Source organism: Marmota monax, unplaced genomic scaffold, assembly GCF_021218885.2.
Source record: "Marmota monax isolate L192 unplaced genomic scaffold, Marmota_monax_Labrador192_F-V1.1 WCK01_AAM20220418_F8-fsc00026, whole genome shotgun sequence".
Taxonomy (NCBI): domain Eukaryota; kingdom Metazoa; phylum Chordata; class Mammalia; order Rodentia; family Sciuridae; genus Marmota; species Marmota monax.
In genome coordinates this window covers 3540242-3557708 of record NW_026693108.1, presented here as the reverse complement: position 1 = coordinate 3557708, position 17467 = coordinate 3540242, and the positions used below count along the sequence as shown (strand labels likewise).

The following is a 17467-nucleotide window of genomic DNA, read 5'->3' as shown; positions in this document are numbered from 1 at the left end:
TCCAGCATGGGCGACCCCTGCCCCTTCTTAAACAGGGCGGGAAGGGACGCCAGCTGCTCCAGTGCAGGGAATGAGAATCCGAGTTGGTGGGCTGAGCTATTTCTGTGGCACTCTCGCCTTTGGATTTCGGTTGCCTTGGTGATGAGCCAAGCCTGAGCCTGGCAGCCTTGGTTAGGAGGAGAATATAGGAGGGTTCCGCGTCGTAGCTTCTCCTTTCTTTGTGAAGCCAGGAACCTCGGTGTCTTGATGAACCGTGATTCACAGCCGTGGAAAGGGTTCGATACCCCCCTTTCTTCATCTAGAGCTGACATAATTCATCTTCTAATTGTGTTTACTGTGGTGCCAGAGTGTTGCAGCAAGCGCGCCCCCAAAGCAGCCTGCTGTCACTGCTCTCGCTTATGTCGCACCCTGCGCTTGGCATCCACGCGGAAGCACTCGAGTGAGCGCGGCTGAAACACAGGCAAAAGCCGTGGCTCTCTTGAGTCATTTAGTGAACAGAATCGTTCCAAAGGAAATTTTTGAATGCATGACAATTTCCTTAAAGATTTGTAGCAGGTTGTATGCATATAAATTTCTCTATTACATGCCCGAGGGAGGCTGTCACCCACAGCATGAAACCCACCTTCCAGTCTTGAGAGGGAGGGAGAATGAAGGCCTGAGGATCCATCATGTAAAGATGGCGGGGGCCAGGGAGGACTGGCCTGGCCTCTGTCTTTGGTTCCTTTCATGTCTTTCTCCTTTCATTCCCCAAATAATGAGCCAGCAAGAAAGAGAGGGACAGAGCCCAGCGGAGCAGCTGCCCCAGTGGCCAGAAGGGCCTGCCACCTAAAATCTGCTTTCCGCGGCTCCTGCCGCCAGGCGGGCCTCTGGGAAAAGGACCTTTCTCTGTCCTCCCACCACCCCAGACCCAGGTGATTGCTGGGAGAGATTGTGTTTTCCCTACATAGAGATTCTATGTCCACTCCCCTGGGCTTTGGGGCCTACTTCCCTTTGAATTACCCAGGAACCCCAGTGGGGGTCCCCACTGTTTTGCATCTTCTTTTGGTGTCTTTTCTATAAACTTGTTGCTGCATGGCTCAAGGCCACTCCGGCTGGAGGCCAGTGACCCATGGATGGCTGGTGGCTTTCATGTGGCTCCCTTCTAGGGAGGATCCTTCTGTTTGGGAGCAATGTTCGTAAAGGTCTAAATTCATTTCATCCAGCAAAACCACAGGATGTCATAGAATGACTCCTCATCGGGCAGGCAGTCCATGCGGCAGCCTCAGGTAGATGGCCGGGTGAGTCCATGGGTCCTTCTCAAGTCCGTGACGGAAACAAATCTGGACTGAGAAGCAGCACAGGTAATTGTTAGAAATAAGAGCTAGAAAACGATAGGTGTTGTGCTCAAGTAGATAAAAATAAGCCTTTCCCTTACTTACCTTCAAAATGAGAGAGACAGAGAGGGAGGGGAGAGACAGCTGGAGAGGAAGGCACCCGTGTAGCTTGCTCACCTGCAGATGAGAAGTCAGGCATGGTCAGTAACTGGCCCAGCCACCCGGGCACTGAGAGGTGGAAGCTGGAGCCCAAGCCTGCCCTGCAGGGCCCCAATCCTCCTCCGTAGCTTGACACCTCCGAGAGCTGGGCCTGTGTGGTTGTGATCGTGTTGGATCCGACTAGGCCGTGGGATGCCCAAGAGCTAGTTCATCAGGGCGAGTGGCTCTTTCTGCAGTGTATGCCTGGATGAGAACACCCCATTGTGCCCAGTTCAATCATTACTTGTCAGCTAAGGATTGGAATATTTTTCCAGATAAGCTTGGAATATTTTTAAAAAACAAGTTTGGTTGTTTGGGGAGCAATCGGCTTGGATGGGGTTGTGTAGAACTGATCTGTCTCCCAGTGTGGCTGGGTCCCATGCCACCTCTAGGGCCCGCAAGGACGAAAGGTGGAAGAAACTCAGATTTACTCTTTGACTGCTGAGCTGAACATGGTCCACCCTGTGCTCGGCACCCTGGGTTCTAGACCACTGACCCTCTGACTGAGGACTTTATACCGGCTTCCTGGTTTCCAGTTTGCCGATGGCAGATCTCAGCCTTCATGATTGCTTGAGCCAATTCCCCATGATGTGTATTTTAGTATCTATTACCCTATCGATGCTATTTCTCTGGAAAGCTTGACTTATACAAAGGTTGTCTATTCATTCAAGACAAAAAGAAGACATGTCGACCATTTTAGCTGTGGCCAACTAAAACAACATCTTTAAAACAAATCTTTTAATTATGCTTATCAAAATCATAGTTTTCTTTTTAGCATGTACAATTCAGAAATCTGTAGGTTCATCAGATTTCAGCACAGTGCTGAGTCTGGGTGTGTGTCACCCACATCTCCCTGCACTGGGGCCAGGTCAGAGCCAGTGAGTGGGGTCAAGACTTCCAGCTCTGCCCAGGCAATGCCTCCCCACGTCGGAATCAGTGCAGAAGTACTTACCCGACACTGCTCACCCCATAGCCAGAGAAGCACGACAGTGGCCTAGCGGGCAGACCTGCTGTCCCCACCCAGCAGTCGTGGGAACCCATGCTTGCCAAGGAGGTGGAGAGGGACTAATCCTCCCTGCCCAGGGCTGAGGTGATGCCCTGCCTCCTCCCTGCGAGGAGAACTAAAGGGAGCCCATGAGGGTTAAGCTGGAAACTTCAACACCCTCTTTGCAACAGTTGCCTGGGAGGTCAGCAAGGATACAGGATGGCACCCACCATAGACCACAGGATCTCCCAGGGTTACAGAACACCTTGGCCTACAGAAGCAGAGGTCAAGATGTTGAAGTCCCCATGGAACATGTATCAAGATAGGCCCGATGCTGGACCATAACTCAGAACCCAACACATTTGAAAGAACTGTCAAGAAATGGTGAAGGTCTGCCTACCACAGTGGGTGTTATGGTTTGATATGGAGTATCCCCAAAGCTCACGTGTTAGACCATGCAAGAAGGTTCAGAGGAGAAATGATCAGGGTGTAAGAGTCTTAACCCCATCAGTGAGTTGGTCCCTGGTGGGATTAACTGAGTGGTGGCTACAGGCAGGTGGGTGTGGCTGGAGGGAGGGGTTAATTGGGGGCATGGCTATGGGGCGTATATTTCGTATCTGGAGATGGAGTCTCTCTGCTTCTTGATCACCACGATGCGAGCTGCTTTCCTTCGCCACCCTCTCCCACCATGATGTTCAGCCTCACCTCGAGCCCCAGGAATGGAGCCGGCCTTTTATGGACTAAGACCCCTGAAACCGTGAGCCCTCAGATGAACTCTTCCTCCTGTACAGCTGTACTGGTCAGATCCGTTAGTCACAGCAGAGAAAAAGCTGACTAAAACAGAGGGACTAAACTAAAAATCAACAAAGGCTTGGAAACGGGCAGTACCCTGTTATATAACCCACGCATTAAAGAGGAAAGCTGAGAGGATTTTAAAAATGTATGTTCAGTGGAATGAAAATGAAAATGCAACCTAGTAAATTTGTGAGTTAAAACAAGTCGAAAAGGGAAATTGATAGCCCTAAATCCACATATTAGAAAATAGGGCAAGTTTGAAATCCATCATGTGAGCTTCTGTCCCAAGAACTAGGGAACAAAGTCAACCAAAGCAAGCCGTGGAAGGTGGTGCCAGCAGAATCCAGTAGAATCGGGGAGAGGTGAGAATCTTCCCAACAGAGCTGGCCTTTGGAAGCACCAGTAAAAACGATAAACCTCTAGCAGGACTGACAAAGAAAAAAGAGAGAGAAAACGCAGGTAGCCAGGAATGAAACAGGAAACATACCTACGTGCCTCGCATACATCCAAGATCAAAAGAGAACACGACCAATAACCCCATCGTGAATTTGACCGTTTCATGAAATGGACCTGTTCCTCCGAAAACATACACTACCTCAGTTCACCCAATATAAAATAGATAATTTGAATAGGCCTATCAAGAAAATGAATCTGTAATTTAAAATCTCCCCAAAAAAGAAATCTCCCTGTTCCAGATGGTTTCACTGGAGAATTCTACCAAATGTTTGAAGGAAAATTAACACCAACTTTGTACAAACTTGTCCAGAAAATAAGAGAGAGAACACTTCCCAGTTTGTTTTATCAGGCTGGTATTATCCTGATACCCAAACCAGGCAAAGGCTTTAACAGGCACACGCGTACACACAAGAAAACTAAAGATAAATATCACTCATGATTATAAATGCAAAACACTGCTAAAATATCAGCAACTACAATTCAGGAATATATGAAAAGAACTGTCCACCGTGGCCAATGGGCATTTTTACCCAGGAGTGCAAAGCCAATCTGATGTTTGGAAATCAATCAAGTAATCCATCACATTAACAAGCTGAAGAAGAAAAACATCACAGCATCACATCAAGGAATAAAAAAAAAAGTTTCGATAAAATTCAATAACCATTCATGAGGAAAACTCTAAGAAAAATAGAAATAGTAGGGACAGCCTCCACCTGATAAAGAGCATCTGTAATAATCTACTGCTGGCTTTGTTTTAATGGTTGAAAACAATGTTTGAGCCCAAGATTGGAAACAAGGCAAGGATGTCTGCTATGTTCTAGCAAAGTGTCATGAGGCAGGAAAGGAAATCAAAAGTGGACAGACTGGAAAGGAAGAAGTAAGAAATTTATGTTTATTTAAGACATAAATTTCAGTGTGCAAAATCCCAAGGAATCTACCAAGATTAAAAAAAATAAAAACCAAAGAAGTAATAAGTGAGTATCGCAGAGTCAAAAGATACAAGATGAACATAAAAATTCCATTGCTTGTCTATATACTAGTAATGGGCACTGAAATTAAAAATGCAATAACATTTACAGTCGCTCATCAACGGCGCAATACTTGGGTATAAATCTAACAAATTATGTAGAGAATGTTATGCTGAAAACCACAAAATGCTGATGAATGAAATCATAGTCTAATTAAAAGGAGAGACATGATATGTTCTTAGATTAAAAGACAACAGAGTAACTCATCCACTTGGTCATAATGAACACAGCCAAGTCTCCCAGAATTGGCATTCAGATCCAATGCTATTTCTAACCAAATCACAGCAAAATTTTTGTAGATGTAAAAGAAAATGTAATATAATTCTAAAAGTCATATGAAAAGGAGAAGAAGCTAAAGTAGCTGAGGCCAGTTTTATAAGTAAAGTGGGCGGAATCAGCCTGTGGGACTCGACATTGTGGTTTAAAGCTTCAGTGACCAAGACAGTGTCCAAAGGCCAGACACACAGATCAGCAAAGCAGAATAAAGAGCCCAGAAGTAGAGCCCCACAAATAGATGGCGATTTCTGGGAGGTGAGCAAAATTGGCAACACACAGGACCAATGTGCTGATGTTGTGTTCTCTGTTTTCACCATCCTAATCAATATCTCCATTATGATTAGTTGTAAAATGCTATCCTTGTAGGAAACTAGAGAAGGGTACTCATGATCTATCTGTATTGTTTTTTGCAACTTCATGTAAATCTAAAATTATCTCTCCAGTGTAGTGAACAAGGGGAATGAAGGAAGGGTGGAAGGATGGGATAAGGAGAGAGAGTGGAGTGGACCTCACCTACCTTTTCTATGTACATGTCGAATATACCACAGTGAGTTTCACCATCATGTACATCCCCAAGACACTGATTTTAAAGACAAAATGTCTATAAGTAAATAGGAGAAAGGGTCAGTAGAGAGAAGAGAACAGGGAAGAGTAATGGAGGGGAAGGGGAAGTACTGGGGACTGAATTAGAACAAGTTATATCCTATACTTTTATAATTATTTTATAATTATCATAATTACTTTTATTATCAATTCTATTCTCATGTATAACCAAAAAGAACCAATGAAATATTATAATTAAAAATTATATTTAAATTAAAATGCTAATTCAAAATATTTAAAGGTGATGGGAACACATTATTTATGTATATAATAAATGAGCATGAAGGGGTACCATATATTTAGATTTTTTTTTAAAGTAAAAAGGGCCTTTCCCTTTATTTATTTATTTATTTTTGCATTACGATTCTTAATACACCTTTATACCACAATTTATCATATCTCTGATTGTATATGAGGTATGTTGACACCAAATTCACATCTTCATACATGTATTTTATATAATGATGAGGGTCTCCTTTCACCATCCATGCTATTCCCCTTCTCCCTCCCTTTCCCTCCCACCCCTATTCCCTATCTAGAGATTTTTAAATTGCCTTTGACAAAGCCAACACCAAACTTCTTTAGATTGAAGAAATTATCATGGCTAAAAGACCAAATATGGAATTCAGTGACATTTTACCTTTGACTATAATGAAAAGTGCGTGTGCACCTGCCTGCCTGTGCACGGTACGTGTTCTGTATTGCGGTACGTGTTCTGTATTTCTCAACTCTGTCCACTAAGACCTTAGAAGCACCAGTGATCCAGTGGCAAGGTGCTATGGTACACCCAGGGTGCTGATGATGATCTTGAGTGCCATCTCTCCATGACAGTATGAAAGATTCCTTGAAGCAATTCTTGATTTCAAATTTGGGGCCAAAAATAAATATTTAAAACCACATGTCAATAATCCACTAATGCCGATTTTATGTACTGTGTCATCAGTCATTTGATTACAGGGGTAATTACGATAAAATAAGTAAGCTGTTTTGGTAGTGTCTACAGCCCATATCTACAGTGGGCTGTCAACCCAGCCTGTCAATATGTGTCCATTTGTATCTTATGAATAAGGTCAGAGGCTTTTAGAGTTGGAGGGCCCTAGAGAATACGATTTAACACCGGAAGGATTGCAGGAGTCGCTAGAGTTTGCCCAGTATCACAAAAGTGATTAAGTTGTCCTGCTTTGTGGTTCATTAATTATATGCAAATGCCCTACCAATAAAATACATTTACATGAATAAATAAATGTAAATAATATAAATAAATATATAATATGAATAAATAAATAAAAGCTGTGTCCCCGGTAGATATCAGGATGCTGTCTGTGGACGTCTGTGCCCTTGTTGGGAACAACAGGGGAGCTTTGCACTTCGGTTTTAACAGGAGACCTGGAGATTCCTGTGGCTCAGGCTCCCGTGACATCAAGGAATCCACACAGAGCTTTACTGAAGGAGGACACGTGAGCCCTGGGACTCAAGGCCACGTAGGAACATGGACCACCAGGGATGGGGTGGCCTTCTCTAGGTTTCCTCCCACAGACCAAGTGGACTCATGGCCTCTCTGTGTCTGTCAATCCCCTCCTGTCCCAGACCCTGTCCTCCCTGGGAATCCCCAGAGTGGCAGGTCTAGCCACTGTTTCTCCCTCTTGATGTCTACCAGGGGTGATGGTAGGAAGAGACAAAGGACAGCCTCTGGCACCCTGCCCAGGGTTCTGTGCCACGGGATGCTTCTGAAAGGAGCTGATATTGAAATGGACAGGCTTCCTGATGGAGGTGTGGCTGAATGGCTTCTCATGACCCCTCTGGGAGCTCATACTTAGCTCAGACAGATGCAGTAAAACTGTCTCTCTAAAGATCAGGTCTCCCAGCCACATACTGGATACCAATAAAACCAGACAATTAAGTCACCCAAATGTGTTCTTCGATAATTGTTTCTCATGTTTTCTTCATTCAAAAGACATCCGATGAACTGGCTGTTAAATGATCTAACAGCAAGCAGCCCTTAATAAGGAGACCACGGGCCATCTCAGACTGCCATCACTACACAGGCTCAGTGTCAGGAGCCTGTACTTGGTTAGCTGATTTTTGAGTTGCAATCCTTAAGAATAAAGGGGCTTCAGGGTGTGAGTCATCAGCCTTTGCCCTTAAACTCAGGATCAGAAGAGAGCCTTGCGAAACAGCAGAGGAGCAGTGTCCGCTCTTTAAGTACAGAATGAGAACATGCAGGCGATAGCTTTGAACTTGCATGCAGTGTGAGCTCTCAGACCTGAAGACACTTCTTTCATGAATAATTTAAAACTTCAGCTGAATTGAATTATTCTTTAAAGGAATTTATTTTCATGGTCATGATTAATCCTTAGTAATTATGCTATTTTCTCTTATTATAGGTAATGTATGAAATTGTTGGAGCAATTGAAAAAAATAAAGACTCCCTTTCACAGAATCTTCTATTTGTAATGAAAAGTAAGTTGATTTCTCCCTACACTGGTTAAAATGCCATGCATTCCTTATTTCTTGAATTTTTTTCCTACAAAATATGCTACCAGCAAAAGGATAATTGAAATATCTTTTGCATTGTAATGCCCAGAATAATAAGGAATGTGTCTTGCCATACTGTGCATTGGTTACAATTTAATTTGGAGTCCAGTAGAAACCATAATTTAACTAAGCTTTTAGCAGATAGGAATGTAAAACACCTTTACTACTTCAGTGGTATGAATATAAAAAAGCTATTCTGTGAAGACTAATGAAGATGAATATGGCGTCCAAAGTTATTTAGGCCACAGTAGGGTGAATTCATTACTTAAGATACCGTGAAGCACAACCAGGGATGGTCTTTTATTCTTATGCACATCCAGTTATAGAGTATTAATGCCACTAAGTAGAAGGAGCCAGTACTTTTATAAATCTGTGTGTATGTGTATATGTGTATACATGTATTTACAGATATATAGAGAGATAGATAGATAGATAGATAGATAGATAGATTGATTTATCAGTTCCTTCTACTTAGTGGGCATTAATACTCTACATATATATTGACTATGATTCTATACTATATATAAAACAATGTATTAAATTCATATATATTCCAATTGTATACGTATGTGTCTATATATGATTCTGTCTCCTCTAGTAGTTATTTTCTTAGTGGCATTTCTGCAGTGATTCACATTTTTCTAATGACCCCTTTAGTGAATGTAAGCTCAGCTTCTTTTGTGCTTTAAGGTGCTCTGGAAGCAACAGAGCATCTGTCTCTCCTGGGACAGGAAGCCTATGATGCCTTTCATGAAGTACTTAGTGCCTCTGAACTGGAGATCAGACGTCCACGTCACTTCTGGTCTCAGGACACATCTGCCTCAGGTTGCAGCAGCATGGTTGTTTCAGAGTCTTCCCGGGGAAGGGGTCACTCTGCTGGCCTCCCAGAACATGCGCTCATTGGGAGTTGTCTTAGCAGAGACCAGTGTTGAAGCATGGACTGGGAGGATATCATGATCGAGGAGGAATCTCGGTAATTGATCCGACCCATTATCACTGGAAATGCCTTGCTCCTAGTATGCAGTTACCTGCACTTTTATTTTTAATGCCCTTTCCTTTGGTCTTGTCTTTTAGCGAAGATCTAATATATAGCATGTTTTAGAAGTTGGCACAATGCTTTTTTTTTTTTGTATTTCATGGTGGTATATTATATCTACCTATCAATATACATAGATTATATATAAAATAAAAGGGGATCAGGCAAACAGTGTGGTCCATGTTTATGACTGGTGTTTTCAGTTTTATTTAAGGCTGTTATCCCTCAGTTGGAAGATAATGTGTTGCATTATTTGTGTGGTCCCACACACATTTAGACTTGCTATACATATGAATAACAATTGCTTTGTTATTGTTTACGAGGGTCATGGTATGTACTTGTTGTTTGTTTATTTTGAAGTGGTTTCAATAAAGACAAGTTATAAAGTTAGTACAGAGAACTCCCAGTTTCCTCAGATCAGGGTGTTTGGGGCCTTCTTTCCTTCCCTCCCTCCATCTCCCTCCCCCCTCCTTCCTCCTCCATGTGTGTATTTTCTGAACCACTTGAGAACAAGTCACTCATCTGCTAATGTTTACATGTCAATGCACATTCCAAAATGAGGACATTGTCTTACTTGAACTCAGTAAATTATCAGAATATTGATCATTGATACAATGCTGACATCTAATCCAGAGCTCATATAAAGCATTGGCAATTGTCTCATTAATGTCTTTTATAGCGATTTCCCACAGTTCAGGGTCATTTCACTTCAATCTTTGATCTTGGACTTTTGCATAGTTTTCCTTTGTTTTCCATGACATTGTTTTCAAAAATTAAATATCAGTTATTTCATGCAGTGTTCCTCAATTTGGGGATATTTGAATTTTACTTATATCAGAATCAAGCTGAGCATTTTTGCCAGGAACCCCCCAGAGGTGGCATATGCATCCTCACTGCACCAGAGGCAGTGACCACCATAAATGTCCCTGAAGCTGTGACTCGAGACTGCTTTGATACGGTAGTGTCTGCCAGCCTCTCGGTTTCCAGAGTTGCTGGTTCCTCTTTGGCATTGATGAGTAACCTGGGAGGAAGCACTTGGAGACCGTGCGAATGTTCTGTTCCATCAACCTCTCCCAGCTGGATTTGCAGGCATCTGTCATGCTTGCTTGAATCAGTTATTCCTCTTACAGTTGCAGAACGCCATCCCCCCACCAACAGTGGCCTTCTGCTATGACACTCCATGTCTCCTACTTCACTGGCTCCTTTGCTTATATGACCGGGTGGACTCAGGTGTTCTTATTTTATTCAGTGAGCCATATACCACTACATCATTATTTTGATGCTAAAATTCTCCAAGGCGTGGCCTGTTAGAACACCTTTAGGCCAGCTCCTGTGTCCTTTTGACAAGTTCCCGTGACTTTTTTAGTGTTCCCTCATAACTGGTCTTCCAAGAAAGTGTCAGATCTAGAATCAGCCTAATTGGTCTTTGGGAAGTCTGGAATTGAGGAACACTGTGGTCTGGGGCCTGGGTGAGCTCACTGCTTCTGTAGTGTCTTTGATTTTAGGTATTTTCAGACCTCAACATTTAAGAGACAGACATAGATAATATTTAGATATGCAGCTGTGTATTAAAAACAGTGGCTTTCTCCCATAATTTGAAGCCAACACCACAGGGTCCCTTCCCACTCCTGCCTCTGTATTACGTCCTCCTTCTTTGACCGCTCTCCCGTTTCCCTGCTTGTTTATTAATGTGACTTTTCACTGAAGGCGATGCAGATTTAGATTCTATCTGCCTTATTTTGTACCTGGGCAAGCAGAACCCCTGAGTGTGGGAAAGGTAGCAACTAAACTACTTCACTGTTACACACTGCTCCCTGCCCAATGGGCTGAGCATGATCTTAAGTGATTGATGCATGTTATTTCACATTTCAAGCCTTGCAATAACCGCCAAGGTACTGTCATCATCCTTTGATAAAGAGGGAAACTTAGGCTCCAAAAGCTGTCTACATACAGAAAACCAACCCCAAGAGTTCTCCCTCTTGTCTTTACCAGCCATCCACATTGTTTTCAAATTGCTGTTAAAACGTGTGATCCAGACTCCACTCGTTCCACCTCCTCTTCTCCCTGAGATGTCCAGATAGGAACGTGGACCTAGAATTTCATAGTGTCTAAAATGTATCAGTTCACTTTGACCCTGGCATCTTGACTGAATTCAGCAAAAGGGGTTCTCTCTCCCCTTCTTTAACCTAACAACAGATGCAGCCAGGTGAGGGTCTGAAATGGTCTACTACCCAAGGTACTGCTTTCCTGGAGTGCGATGGGGTGTTACTGACCAGAACCAGATGTCTTCATGAGTTGGTCAGCTGCACCAAAGCCCCTCAGGTCTGAGCTGGACAGTGCCCATAACCAGGAGGCAGTGCCAGGCAGAGAGCCAAGGGCCGGGAGCTCAGGTGGAGAACGAGGGGTCAGAACACCTGGCCCAGGGCAGCTAGGGTCAGGGAATGAGACAGGACCGTGGTGGGGAGGGGGCAGACCTGTAGCACCTTTTACATCTCAGCACAGAATGCTTTAGTGGTTAAAGTACTTTTATGAGGAATAAATTTAACATTCAAGTAAATAATGATTTTAACAGCACTTAACAACGTCCATTTACTTATTTCCTAGCTAGTGAAAATGTCGTGATCAATCATTTGTTCCAGTCGAAATTGTCACCAACGGGATCCCTCCTATCTTCATATCCTTCCTTTAAATTCCGAGGACATAAATCTGCCCTGCTCCATAAGAAAACGACAGCTTCCTCAATTGTTGGAGAGAACAAGAATTATCTCGAGCTTAGCACGGTAGGCACCTCTGTGATTCTTGTTTATTTGCTTCTAGGTTGCTTGGATATTTTCTTTGTTTAAAAAAATCATAATTTTGTACAATCATGTAAAGAAACTTATATTTTAATAGAAAGAATTAAAGGAAAGGATACCCACCAGAACTGTCCAAGAGAGGGGACGTTACAGGAAAGTGCAGTGGGGTGACAAATCAGTTGTCTGTGTGACATCCCATTTGCATTTCATCTGCCTTCCTTTTGGATGAATGGGGACTGAAGTGGGGACAGTAGGCTCTGAGGGTATATACTTACCTACCTTATCATTTCTGAGGTTTGGGGTTTCTGAACCATGAATATTTACTTCTCTTTTAGACATACAGCATTTTTGATCTTAAAATATTGTTATTGTTTATTTGTAGATTTTTACCTTAGTTTTTGCTAAGCTAATTTCAACATTTGTTCCACATAAATTTGAATGTCCATATAACCTAAAGGTTCTAATTCTAGAAGAGAACTAAAATCTCTGTGAAGAGTTATTTCAAACTGATAAGGAAATGTTTGAAGCATGTTCAGCTTCTTACAAATACAGCGCCAGACTGCATTCACGTTATTTTGCTTGTGTCTACCAAAAGAATAGAAGAGGAGGCGTTGAGTTGGGAAAGCATTCAGGACAATCAATTTTAGAAATGCAGTTGTTGCAGCCTGCTGGAATGTGTCTTGGTTTTCCAATTAAAATAAAGGCATAATTGAATCAACTCTTTTAGCAGAGTGGTGGGGAATGTGAGTGTGTTTAGCAAGCAGGGCCTAGAAATTAGCGACCCTTTGATGTACTTGTCCAGAGCAGGATGAGCACAGGAAGTCACTCTCACTGCATACAAAATGGCATCTTTTACATTAAAAGACAAAGGGTTGTCCTTTAGAAGCACCATCCTCATTCCCGCTGCTCTTCTGCACCTTCTGGCTCTTCCTTTCTCCATCCTCCTGCAAATCAAGAGCAAGTGATCCCTGCACACCGCTGAACTGTCCTCCGTTATTAGATATTATCAAGCACCGTGAGGCTGAGAAGGATTGCAGAGGGGAGGAGATTGCAGTGGCTCCTCCACACAGAACGGAAACCTGAGCACTCATGCTCAGGGATGGAGATTTGTCTGTCTGACTGCCTTGTGTGTTCCATCCCTCACTTCCCTAGCCGTCCCCTTTTTAATGCCCTTGTCCGGCAATCCGCCCCTGCAGCCAGGAGGACAGGCTTTGACCTGCGTTGCCTGGGCACTGCGTTGGTAGGAGACACCTTGAAGTGGGGCCAGTCCCTGCACAGTGCCTCCCCTTGTTGGTTACAGTCAGTCCTCCTGCTCCAAGGTCATGTAATGGGAGGAAGGGGGCTACTGTCATTGCAGCAGCACCAGGCTCAGAGGACGCTGCATCAGGAGTCCTTCTTGTGGTTTAGAGAGAAGTGGCTTTCCATCAATCCGTGTGTTGGTCTGGGTCTGCGTGGTGCTGTGGATGAGGCAGGGCACTAGTGGCCGAGGTTTCTTTTAACCCCTGCTGGAATCTGACTATCTACCTCCCGCCCTTTTTATCTTCGTCCATTGGCCTCATTTCCACTGATCGTTTTGTATCTCCATTATCTTCACTACATGTGATTATTTTTCTTTTGAGAACGTGTGTGTAATTACTTATTGAAGAAAACAATCTATTATCATTTTTCACAAATAACTTATTAACCTCTTTTATTAAGAGAGAGGGTGGAGGAGAGAAAGAGTCCTTTCCTCTTTCTCTTTCTCTGAGGTTTGGGGTTTCTGAAGGAGCACAAGTGTCCAGCCCATACCCACATGCAGTGCTGCTTATATTTTAAATTTAAGGAAGCACACGAACACTTGTGGAAGCATCTGCTCTTTATAACCTGAAATCTCCTTCATCCCCACTGATGTAATGACCAGAACACTGCAGGGAGGTGATTGGGATCTATGTGTGTTCTCAAATGAAGATGGGCGTGGATGGTGGTGGGCCTGATTGACAGCCTTGCCCTTGAAAGGGCAGCAGCTGGGGCTCTGTTTGACCTTCAGGTGCCATTCATCAAGTTACAGGAGCATTACGGAAAGATTGTCTGGTCCTGGTTTTTATAAACTCTTTTATGCCTTTGCCTGTGGATTTACATGGATGTAAACCTTAGTTTCTATTTTTTCCTTCTAAACTGAAATTTAGTAATTAAAATTTGAGCAAAGCTCATCCTTTCCCTGTCTTTCCCCTCCCTCTTTCTTTTCTCATTACAGATATTAAAAAAGAAAGGAGCGTCTACATTTCGGCAAAGGCTGGAGCGCAGCGATCCCACCAGCACAGCGTCACAGCTCAGGGTCAGTGAAAATGCCAAGGGCCTCGTGAGTCTGTGTCAGCCACACCAGGGTCACATGGAATTCTTTTCCATTTCTAAAAACTTGAATACCTCCAGGGAAAAGTAAATACACACACACACACATACACACACAGTAAGTGAATATGTGATACACAATAGAGTCAGATTGGAGATAGAGATTTGTATTAAGAAAACAAAAACAAAAAGCCGGATATAGTGGCATATGCCTATAATCCTAGCAACTCTGGAGGCTAAGGCAAGAGGATCACAGGTCAAGGCCAGCCTCAGCAACTTAGCGAGAGAATCTATTTCAAAATAAAAAAATAAAAGTACGAAAACCAACAAGAGCGCTCAGAGTTTCCAGCCAGGTTCTCTGGGTGAGTCAGCTGGTCCTTCTTTTCCTGTAGAAATCCCTGGCGGATATTACCGGGAAGCTCCAGCGCTGCACCCCGCACGTCGTTCACTGCATCAAACCCAATAACTCACAGCTGCCAGACGTGTTTGATCACTTCTACGTGTCGGCTCAGCTGCAGTACCTGGGCGTCCTGGAGCTGGTGAAGATCTTCAGGTTCGGGTACCCCGTGCGCCTTTCCTTTGCGGATTTCCTGTCGAGGTAAATCCCTTGCCTGCTTTGCCTGCTCTTAGCGCTGCATGTGGCCGGGCGGAGACTTGCCTACCATTTCGGCTTTGCCTTCGCCGCGTATTTTCTTCTCTTGAGGACGGGGATGCCGTGAAACACACTGGTAGAGCCTTTGTCAAAAGGTACCAGACTCTGCTGGGGACACTTTGGAAACCGCCTTCACGTTCCCTTAAACGTGTGGCTTTCCCTGGATTTAAAGAGTTACGGAGTTAGGACATCTAGTGTCTATGTGACGACTAGTTAAAAGTAGAAACAGACGTCTGTGGTGATTTCCTCCTTTTCATCTGTGAACAAAATCCCTTTAGATCAGGGTTAGCCAGCACTCCTGGTCACACCCCTCACCTCTTGTTTTTGGAAATGCTGTTTAGTTGGAGCATAGCAGATGATATTCATTTACTTATTGTTTGTGGTCTCTTTTGCACTACAGTGGGTAAGAGGGACAGTATGCCATAGTGTAAACTATGAAATAACTGTGACCTGGCCCCTTAGAGAAGAAGTTTGTTGGCCCTTCTTGTAGATAGAAGCATCCCCCACACAGACAGGGCTTTGTGCCCTAGGAGATCTCCAGGGGTGTGGCCACATCTCCAGGGTGGCCCTGCTCTGCAGTAGCTTCACCTGGGCAAGTTGCAAGGAGTGCCTGACCCACCCCCACCATAACCTACCCAGCCGAGTATATGTTCATATGTGTTTTTATTTTATCAGAAACATTAGCCTGGCTTTGATCAAATTGATAATATTCACTAATAAAGCCAAATTTAGAGAATTAGTTGGTGAGTACTAACTTGGTTTCTAAGTCTATTGCTGGTCCAGGTCTCCAGTGTCTGCGCTGCCTTGTCTGCTTGCTGAGGTTGAGGACTTCGGCTGACGAGATAGGGGGTGCACATATGGAGAGAGGCCCTGGGTGCTTTAGCAGTCGTCTCTGGACAGAATGCTGCAGAAGCACAGGAAGGAGCGTTTGGAATTGATGTGGCTTTCATGTGAGGCTGGTATGAGTCTCCATGAAAATACGATAATATATGGCTGTAGACATTCAGGAAACAAAAGCGAGGTGGGAAAAAAACAAAACCAGACAGTACTTAGCAATCTTACACAATCTAAGATGAATCTTTAAAGTAATACTGATGGAAAATAATAAAAGTATGACATCTAGCATTTATGGTTAAAAGATTAATATGAATTAGTATGATAAACCATTGACCTAAAAAAGATTTTAAAACTTTTGTTGCCAGTTCACTGTGAGTCACAAGTTTAAAGAAGCTGCTAAATGAAAACAAAATTTAAAAAAACTTAAATTGCTAAATTAAATATTAAGTTCAGAACAAAGGATGTAATATTTAAACTATTCTGTTTAATTTTTATAACATTTGTTTTTTCCAGAAGAATAAAATAGCATTTTTTTTTCATTTGTATAAATTTCACAAAGAAAAAAAAATGAACATCATTGGAGCTCTACTGGAGCTCTCCAGAGAACAGAGACTGTCAGAACATCTTCAGAAAAAGCTCAGCCCCAGGGGAATGGCGATGTTTAACTGATAGAATACGTACTTCCGATAAACAGATATTTGTGTTCAAAAACTTAAATGATGCTTATAAATGAGACAATAGACACATTATCTATCTCTTAGTTCACTGGAATTAACAGTTGGACTCTCCATAGGAATAACTCAGACTGCAGGTAGAAGTAGATGTTATAGTGTCTCCGAGTGGAGGGGGCATGTCCCTGGATTGTAATGAAGGGGGCCAGTTAGGACTGCTGTTTTTCAGGAAGGCTCTTAATCTGCCTTTCTCCCTCCCTGAGGTGTAAGCACCTTCGGGCTTCGGGCATCTGGCGTATTAAGGAGGATGTATTTCTCACACATCACGTCTGCCAGCTGAGGTCAGCCCTCCCACACTGTTAAGTGCAAGTGGCCTTGGAGTCAATGAGTTCTAAACCAGCCCGTGTGTGAGTTAAAAGGAAGAGATTCCCAGGTGTGCTCCAGGCTTTCTGAATTGGAACTGATTGGGGGGTGGATTTGGGGATCCTCTGGGGCGCAGCTCCATCTGGGATCCAGTAGGAAGCAGTTAGGAAAAACTGTCCTGGGACTAGGGGAGTCACCTGCCTCAGCCTGTGACAATGAGCTTCAATGAGTGGGAGTGGTCATTAGGGCCAGTCTCCTGCCACAACTCCTGAGAACAGCAGTGTCCAGTATCGGGCACAGGGGAATCACCCGGACTTGGTACTGTGCAGATTCCCAGGCACCTGGCCCCAAGTTCAGATCTGAAGGTTTAGGGGAGACCTGTGGATTAGCACTTCTAATGAGTTTCCAGGTGATGTTAAGTTGCTGGTGTCTGACAACATGTTGACAACCTTTGGTGTCATCACTTGGGGACGATGTATGTGTTGTGTTTTATTTTTCCCCAGCCAAGTCTGCCCATACCTGGATAAACAAAGTGAATTTGTGGGGCATGTAAAATCCCCAACCCACCTCAGATTCACTGAACCAAGATATGCACT

The 17467-nt window shown here is 43.5% G+C and overlaps 1 protein-coding gene across 2 annotated transcripts in view; it reads left to right on the top strand.

Annotated features, from left to right (window-relative positions):
- Myo16 (myosin XVI) overlaps nt 1-17467 on the top strand; it is a 537302-nt gene that overhangs the window by 402967 nt on the left and 116868 nt on the right. For both annotated transcript variants that reach the window (XM_046454924.2, XM_058582735.1), the window contains exons 24-27: nt 8039-8114; nt 11830-12005; nt 14254-14334; nt 14741-14946. In XM_046454924.2, coding sequence (XP_046310880.1) covers nt 8039-8114; nt 11830-12005; nt 14254-14334; nt 14741-14946 — 539 coding nt within the window. The remainder of the gene's footprint in view (nt 1-8038; nt 8115-11829; nt 12006-14253; nt 14335-14740; nt 14947-17467) is intronic.